This window comes from Palaemon carinicauda, chromosome 26 (genome assembly GCF_036898095.1).
Source record: "Palaemon carinicauda isolate YSFRI2023 chromosome 26, ASM3689809v2, whole genome shotgun sequence".
In the NCBI taxonomy this organism is placed as follows: domain Eukaryota; kingdom Metazoa; phylum Arthropoda; class Malacostraca; order Decapoda; family Palaemonidae; genus Palaemon; species Palaemon carinicauda.
In genome coordinates this window covers 31,504,216-31,513,654 of record NC_090750.1, presented here as the reverse complement: position 1 = coordinate 31,513,654, position 9,439 = coordinate 31,504,216, and the positions used below count along the sequence as shown (strand labels likewise).

At 36.2% G+C, this 9,439-nt stretch overlaps 1 protein-coding gene across 1 annotated transcript in view; it reads right to left on the bottom strand.

Annotated features, from left to right (window-relative positions):
- Positions 1-9,228, bottom strand: part of LOC137619874 (dynein axonemal heavy chain 3-like) — a 328,675-nt gene extending 319,447 nt beyond the window's left edge. Inside the window, exons 1-5 of the mRNA XM_068350164.1 lie at positions 8,632-9,228; positions 8,033-8,176; positions 7,461-7,757; positions 5,875-5,904; positions 5,063-5,184 (exon numbers count right to left, since the gene is read on the bottom strand). Of these exons, the coding sequence (XP_068206265.1) occupies positions 5,063-5,184; positions 5,875-5,904; positions 7,461-7,757; positions 8,033-8,176; positions 8,632-9,228 (1,190 nt within the window). The remainder of the gene's footprint in view (positions 1-5,062; positions 5,185-5,874; positions 5,905-7,460; positions 7,758-8,032; positions 8,177-8,631) is intronic.
- Between the last annotated feature and the right edge of the window lie 211 nt (positions 9,229-9,439).

The following is a 9,439-nucleotide window of genomic DNA, read 5'->3' as shown; positions in this document are numbered from 1 at the left end:
AGGGAAATTCCTTTTAATGATAGATATTTCTGCCCATCCAAGGACTCGAACCTATGACCGATAAAAATAAGGAAAAACATTAGACTATCTAGACCACCCAGCAGTTAAGAGAGATAAGAGTTGGTTCCGATTCTGCTATATTTAATTCTGTCGCATTCAAGATTTGTACTTAAAATGGAGATCAGCACATCTCCACTCTAACAGCTGATGAGTAAGTTTGCAACACTTGTAGCCACTCTATGATAATTCCATCACTAACACCCTTTAATATCGAAATCGCTCTGCCGGGAATTTTAGAATCATAGGAAAATTCATTTTAGGGATGTATATAAATATATATGCATATATATATATATACATATGTATATATATATATATATATATATATATATATATATATATGTGTGTGTGTGTGTGTGTGTGTGTGTGTATACTGTATATGCTAGCATATATATGGTATATATATATGTGTGTATTAAAAGCTCAAGATAGAGACGACTAGCGAAATCTAATTGAGGCCCTTTGCGACAATAGGCGTAGGAGGAGATGATGATGATGATGATATGTATAAACATACATATCATATATATAAAACAACAACAACAAATGCAGCAGTTTCTAGTTCACTGCAGAACAAAGGCCTTAGACATATCATTATCTATGTCTGGGGTTAGGCCAGTTTTCGTCACCACCCTGACCAACTGCGGATTTGGTATGGTGGGAGATTTTTGTTTGATTATTCACAACAAACCAATCTAGTATGGGTGCCCCCGACTATTATTATTAATATTATTATTACTAGCCAAATTACAACCCTAGTTGGAAAAGCAAGATGCTATGAGCCCAAGGGTTCCAACAGGGAAAAATAGCCGAGTGAGGAAAGGAAATAAGGAAATAAATAAATGGTGAGAATAAATTAACAATATATCATTCTAAAAACAGTAACAGCGTCAAAACAGATGTGTCCTTTATAAACTATGAACAATGTCAAAAACAGATATGTCATATATAAACAATGATAAGGCTCATGTCAGCGTGGTCAACATAAAATAATTTGCTCCTACTTTGAACTTTTGAAGTTCTACTGATTCAACTAAATACTGTGTGGTATTGAGCCTCATGATGGAGAAGGCCTGGCTATTAGAATTAACTGCCTGCCTAGTAATACGAACAGGATAGAATTGTCCCGGGAGATCTGAATGCAAAGGATGGTCAGAGTTATGAAAAATCTTATACAACATGCATAATGAACTAATTGAACGACGGTGCCAAAGATTAAAATCTAGATCAGGAATAAGAAATTTAATACACCGTAAGTTTCTGTCCAACAAATTAAGATGAGAATCAGCAGCTGAACACCAGACACGAGAACAATACTCAAAACAAGGTAAAATGAAAGAATTAAAACACTTCTTCAGAATAGATTGATCACCGAAAATCTTGTAAGACTTTCTCAATAAGCCAATTTTTTGTGCAATTGAAGAAGACACAGACCTAATGTGTTTCTCAAAAGTAAAATTTTAAAAGAGTCATACAAATTTAAAGAAACATTATCAATACTGAGATCCGGATGTTGAGGAGCCACCGTCCTTGACCTACTTACAATCATACTTTGAGTTTTGTTAGGATTCAACTTCATACCACATAATTTGCACCATGCACTAATTTCAGCTAAATCTCTATTAAGGGATTCACCAACCCCAGATCTACATTCAGGGTATGGAATTGATGCAAAGAGAGTAGCATCATCTACATATGCAACAAGCTTGTTTTCTAGGCCAAACCACATGTCATGTGTATATAGTATGAAAAGTAATGGGCCAAGAACACTACCCTGTCAAACACCGGATATCACATTCCTATACTCACTATGGTGTCCATCAACAACTCTTTGAGACTAGTATAGCTTTGCTGATCATGGCAATGCATAAACCCTTTCACCACATTAAGGTTCCCCCAATCAAAAAGATATATATATATATATATATATATATATATATATATATATATATATATATATATATATATATATATTATTCCGGCTGGAGGGTTACATGAATTCCCACGCTCCGAAACTCACTTACTTTAATTTTACCTAAATCTGTTACACTAGAAAAATATACCCGAGCCCTGAGAAGAATACCCAACTCCCATACGGAAATATATATGAACACTGAATATCCAAAGGTCTCTTACGTTACTCTGAAAACAAAACTGAGTGATTGTTTATGTGGGGTATTCAAAAACCAACCTCTTACTTCAATTCTTAGTCAGGGATTACAAGCAAAGCACTGAAAGAAAATATTGGTGATCGAAATAATACACACTTTACAAATATAAATATATTCTATAAAAGGTTAACAGTAATACAAAAGAATTGACACCAAATTTAAATCACTTGGAATATTAAATCTGAGCAAAATCTTAGACTAAGACAAGAAAATGTTACTCTATGAAAATTATACAATCACTTGTTTTACTGGAATTAATTTATGAAAATATTTAATTTTGATAATTAATGAAAAGAGTAAACACATTAACACTAATGATTAAACACTAAATGAAATTTACATATATGTAACTGTTACACTTTCGTCTTTTGTTTTTCAAGGTTCAGAACAGTTAAGCAAAATTTTTTAATACACTTCACTATTTAACCTAAATATCAGAGGGCCAGTTACAAAAATTTATCTTAAAAAGGTACTTAAATTAGCACACTACACTTGATTTAATATCCAAAAAAATTCATCAACGTTTGAACAACACTATGCGTGATATACGTTGGGTAAAACATTTATTCACATTTGAGAGGACACACTCTCGGCTCTTTTAAAGGGATAGGCTGGATCTCTTCTGCTGCTTATGCATTCCTAGGGTCTATATATATTTACTTAATAATTCTAGAAAATTCTAAGAGATCATTCTCGTGGCGTGGTGGGCATGGTCTCACAGCATAAGGTTGCTAGCGTAGTAATTTGAAAAAGGGATACTAACCTTGCTTGCGAGGCAACTTTCTCTTAACTAACTCCACCCCCTTACCTCTCGACAATAAAAAAAGAGTAAATCTAATTCGAGAATTTTCATGCACTTACTAACCACGTGGAAACAAAGATGATGTAATCCCTCGTGCGCATTCCTCGTGTGTGTCATTCAGCATACCTAAATGAGTTACATAAGACTTCATGACAAAACTGCACGAAATAAAAAGTTAATTCTTAAAAATAACGTAAATTTACATATACTGAATTGAATGAAAAATACAATCATATGAATGACGAAAGTGTTATGTAATTTACATACATGACTTAAACCTACGAGAGTGGAACTCACCTTACGAGCTGGCTATACATCTCTTAAATACACAAATAAAATACATGAATAAAATATTTACTCTTATACAAGACCAGCTCCCCAAGAGTATATATATATATATATATATATATATATATATATATATATATATATATATATATATATATATATATATATATATATATGTATGAGTATAACTCTGACAATGTTCAATGAAAATTAATAAAGGACACAAAAATAAGGCTTATAGGAAAAATTCTACAGATTGTTAACGAATATACATATTTAGGATAGACAGTAAGTGTTTCCTCAAGACACGAGACCAAAATTAAAAGATTAATTGATTGATTGATTGAGAGTTTTCTGGCATCCTGACATCTAAGGTTATTGATGCCGATATCATTTATTTTATATAATAATAAAAGTATATTCAATTAAAACCATAAAGTTAAGATGTCATTATAAAAGTTAAATAGTTTTCAGAAGACCTACTTCTGAAATAAATCTAACAATGCCGCTCTCATAGTAGGACACATCATGTCCAAGAATCTTGGCAAGGATGAACCTGCCATCCTCACCTTAAGCTTTAAACAGATATCTATTTTGTAAGTTATCATAATTGGGGCAATGCCTCACTGTTAAAGGTACCAAACAGTTGTCACAATACGGTTGGTGTTGGCCCTTCAGCAGAAAATCATGTGTCAACCGAGTGTGACCAATGCGGAGACAACAAAAAGACATCTCCCACTTTTGGGGCATCATGTTATACCTCCAAGGAGATATGACATTTGTTACATCTCTCATGTTATTGCCATCTAGACTATCCCAATGCTGTTGCCAACTATTACAAAACAATTTCTTTATGTTAGGTAGGAAATCATTACAGGGAATACGATATCTTCTTGGTAGCAACTCGGATACAGCATTCTTCGCCAGAAAATCTGCCTTCTCATTCCCAGACACACCTATATGTGCTGGAACCCAACAAAATCGAACCATTATACCTCTCAGTCCAATAATAAAAAGCCATTCTAAAATCTTTAAAACTAAAGGGTTACTAGAATTAAAAACTTCTAAAGCTTGAAGAACAGGAATGAGACGAAGGGCTTTTGGAGAACAAAATGAGATTATGATATGTAAAATACCACTTTCTCTAAAAAGAAAAATGTCTGACCAGATGGTCTTACCAGTTTTACCTTCTGTATCAGAAACTTGGAGCTTTACTAAAGACTTAGAACATAAGCTAGTTACAACTCAAAGAGCTATGGGAAGAATAATGACGGGAATAACACTAGGAGACAGAAAAAAATAGCAATATAGATACGAGAGCAAACCAAAGTAGAAGATATTCTAACAAAATTCAAGAAAAAGAGATGGACATGGGCAGGATATAAGGATTGGCGAGCAGGTGTGGACTGCCATTGAAAGACCATAAACAGATGCAAGTGGAAGGAAATGTCTGAGGTCTTTGTTCTGCAGTGGATTAGTAATCACTGGTGATGATGATGATGATGAGTGTGATATATACATATATACTATATATATATATATATATATATATATATATATATGTGTGTGTGTGTGTGTGTGTGTGTATGTGTATGTACATGTATATGTGTGTATACATATATGAATTGCCTATATATAATTCAGTTAGTTGATAAACATGATTGCTGTCACGCTAATTTAAAATACCAAAGCAAACCAGTTACTAATCTAAGTAAATTTGTGTCTTGTTTTTCTTACTAACCGTGAGAGATCTCTCTGGGAAGGCTGTGGCCGGAGAGCACGCTCTTCAAGCTGCAGACGAAGCTGTTCCTCCAAACCACACAGTTGAGATGACTCTCGGAATTTCACCTCCTTTTTTGGTTTCTGTAGAACCTGACAGTTCAGATTGAAGCAAATTACAATTAATGACATCATCATTATTATAATCTTTTAACAGTTCAAATGGGTTTATAATTCCTTCCCTAATCTTTACTTGGTGTGAATCTTAGAACAATAGAAAGAGAAAGAAGTTTGTAAATTGCCTTGAAGACAGAATAACATGAATAAAAGTAACAGGAAAGAAATTAAAGCAGAAAGAATTAGAAAGGAGGCTACATATTAGATACACTATTAGCAGTACACCTCCTGCCCAGATCCATCTATCTATCTATCATAGCACTTCCCCTAATTTTGGGAGGTAGCCGACATGAAAAAAGAAACGAAAGGAGCTTTTTTTCTCAACCATTCCTCTTTGTCTGCTGAAGGATTTAGGCAATTTTGGTTGGTACTGCTGGAGTGCCATAGCCCACCCTTCCCCATTTTCCACCATAAACGAAGCTTCATCTGCTGACTCCCGTACTGACGCTACCTCATTGGTCATCAAGGTGACCCGAAGTAGCAGCAGGGCCTATGAGAACTGCCTCACAATCACTCACCATTCATTTCTGTGTCTAACATGCTCTTTAGCTCTCCCACATCTATCCTCCTGTCACCTAGGGCGTACTTCACTCCATCCATCCACTCAAATCTTGGCCTTCCTCTTGCCATTCTCCCATCACCTCTTACATTTATCACCTTCTTCAGCAAATGACCATTTTCTATTCTCTCTACATGGCCAAACTACCTTACCACATTCATATCCACTCTAGCTGCTAGTTCAGTTCTCCCACCCATTCCCCCTTTTATTACTTCACTCCTAAACTTATCCAATCGAGATACACCAGCCATTTTCCTCAGATACTTTATCTTAAACACATTCAATTTTTCTCTTTCCATCACTTTCATTTCCCCCAACTCCAATCCGTATATCACAGCTGGTACAATCACTTTCTCATACAGTGATCCCTAACCCTTTATTCTTTACCACTCCCTTCACAAGCCCCAACACTTTACATCCTTCATTCCAATCCACAATTTGCAGCAACAACAGATCCCAAGTACTTAAACTGATAAACTTCCTAAAATAATTCTCTATTCACTGTGACATTCAATCTAGCAACCCCCTCCCTTCTCGTGCATCTCATAGCCTTACTCTTGCTCACATTAACTTTCAACTTTATTTTACACACCCTCCCAAACTCTCCCACTGATTCACATCCCACTCACGATCACTCTCATCAGTTTCAATCCTTGACCAACCACTCAAGCTTTTGCCTCTCTTACAACTCTAACAGCAAACATATTGAACAAACCTGGTGACATCACATATACCTGTCCTAGCCCCATTCCTTGAGTGAACATCGTCCCGTGAAGACCTCTCTTATAAGAAAAAATATTTCCAACAGGACTGAGAAGGAACTGGTTAGGAGACATAGTGAAACCCTCTTTGTGGTGCCCCTAGACTTCTGCTTCATACTCCCTCCTGGCTGTCATCCCATCATCATCCTGTCCATCCATCTGTGTTCATGCCAGTATGTGTATCTTACATATTATCCAGCGTTATTGCACCTTTCACACACTGCCAACACATAGAGCCCATGGTCCGTCTTAGTTGCAAGCCAATCTAACATCATTACATCATCTCAGGCCCCCTCTCACTGGAAACCACTCACTCACTTCATTCCCTATATTAACACATGCTTCACTGCCTATGTATAAACTCTTCACTGCTTGCAACAACCTTCCATTAATTCCATATAATGTCATCACATTCCACATTGGTTCCCTATCAACTCTATCATAAGCTTAATCCAGATTCATAAATGCAACATATACCTCCTTACCTTATGCAAATATTTCTCGCATATCTGCTTAACTATAAAAATCTGATCCATACATTTCCAACCTCATTTAAAGCCACCCTGCACTTTTAAGATTGTATCCTCTGTTTTATCCTTAATCCTCTTAATTAACTCTTCACCATAGACTTTTCCAACCACACTCAACAAACTAATACACTTAGAATTACAACACTCTTGCATATTTCCCTTATCTTTGTGTAATGGAGCAATACACACACCCAGACCATTAGCATCATTGACAAAATAAAACATATACTAAACAATCACACCATCCATTCCAGTACAATCAAACCTACTTTGTTTAACCTATCAGCCTCACACCCACCTGGATGGCATTGATTAAAGTATGAGACCCCTTTACTGGTTAGCCTGCCTACAATAAGAAAAATTCTTAACCTTTAATCTCATCCAGCGCAATACCTTTTTTGCCCCTTTGTTTTTCCTTGCTTTTGCTGCATCTATCCTAGCACGTTCTTCCTGCTTCTTTAAGAGGGAATGAAGGTGAAATTCTTCAATTACTTTCATCCCTGCAGCAGATATCCGAGGCTTTATTGATCCCACTGATGACATTGAAGTGGAGGACAACCTTGCTGAGAAGAGGCTGGCCCTTTCAGCTTTCATCCTGGCTGTGACAGCTTCCGATATAGCCCAGAGTCTATATCTCCTTCTCAGTAGCTTCATCAGGAGAACCACTCGTGTTTCGGGGTTGCTTGGAGGCTAAAGTAAGAAAGAATATTAATCAAACATTAATTTATAAATCAACATACACATGTCCATTAATCAAGCCTGATTCTCTAAAGCCTATTTGACACAAACAGCAACATCACATTGCTTAAAACTTGGTCATGAATATGTTATCATTCTCTTTACTATTTTCAATCTAAATTCTTAAAGAGATTTGAAGTACATATACTGCATACTAAAAAAACATCCGTATTTGAATGTTAATTCTCTTCATCCCCATTCTCATCATTTTTAGAGTTTACACTCACCCTTATATTCTGATTCAGAATATATGGTAGGACGGAATACTGCTGGCGCCCTTTAGGAAACCTTGGTGGAATTCTGATTAAATAACTATGGGGAGTAAGATTACTGCCGATCCTCTCACTGGGTGTCAATATGTAGTTCACACGCTGCAATGATAGACAATAATACACCTACGAATAATAGCATATCTATGGAAAATTTTACGAGAATGCTCATCTACCTATCATACAATAGGTGTTCCATCCTGAATCTCATTTTATTTGTATGGCATAAATCATAGAAATAATGCTTTGAATACTCTGATTTCTAACTTATTTTGCTGGTAATCTAAAAGTTAGAAAAATTTTCTAATCCATTTCATTTAGCTAAATGCATTTATGGAAAAGCTGTTAACTAAGTAAGTTTAGACCAATGGTGATGGGTAATATAAGATTAAGTTACAGACGAATGATTGAAAATGTGTTTATCAAATACACTAAAATGTGTTTCTACATCACATTTGTCGTTCTCCCTTCGGGTGTATTTCCTACATACACTGAAAGCTTAACGACTATATTTCACTTCTAAAACTCTCTCATGATACTTTGGAAAGGAACTTTACCTTAGCTAGTACTGCTTTAGTCCTAAAACCACTGAGAAGAAGTGGTGGAAACTCGAGTCCCTCCTCTTCTTCAGGAATCACTAGCTCACTTGTTTTCTTGACTTTCGACCTAACTTTCAATTTCTTTTGTCTGACAGATGAAACAGCAGCAGATCTAGGTCTCTTTACAACGGTCTCTTGCCTCTCTAGTTTAACTGGTGAGAGCACATGAGATGACCTTTTCTCTAGAGATGACTCAGCTGTTGTTGTTGTCCTAGAAATCTCGGCTGTTTGGAAGGTATTGTTACTGGAAAATGACCTGGAATGGAAGTCAGTCTCCGAACTGCTGCTAAGACTGTGACGTTCTGGATTCTTCTTCTCTTTGATTAGCTCAATCTCCTCTTGGATGGTCCTGCTCTGAAGAGAGCCCCCCCTCTGGCTTGACTTTGGGGAGATGGGGGGAGGCCCCACAATTGCAGAGGGAAGGCGCATTTTTGTTGTTTCATCCTGGTCGCGATGTCCTCTGGGACGTGCCGACTGACTACGCTGGAGCCTCAATGGAGGGACGCCACGCTTTTCCCCAACTGGGGTTTGAAAGAAGCTGTCTCTAGTGGCCATACTTGCTACAAACTGACCTAAAAATCTGAAACACATAAGTAAAATAATGCATATAACTTCCGTCTTACAAATCCAATTTTTACTTTTTTTATTATCACTTACTTGAAATATTCCTTAAATTTTTCTTCAATACTCGTCCAAGAACTAGTCCTGAATAACCTCAGCTAAATTATACACAATAACAAATAGTAGAAGATAATGGTAAATACTT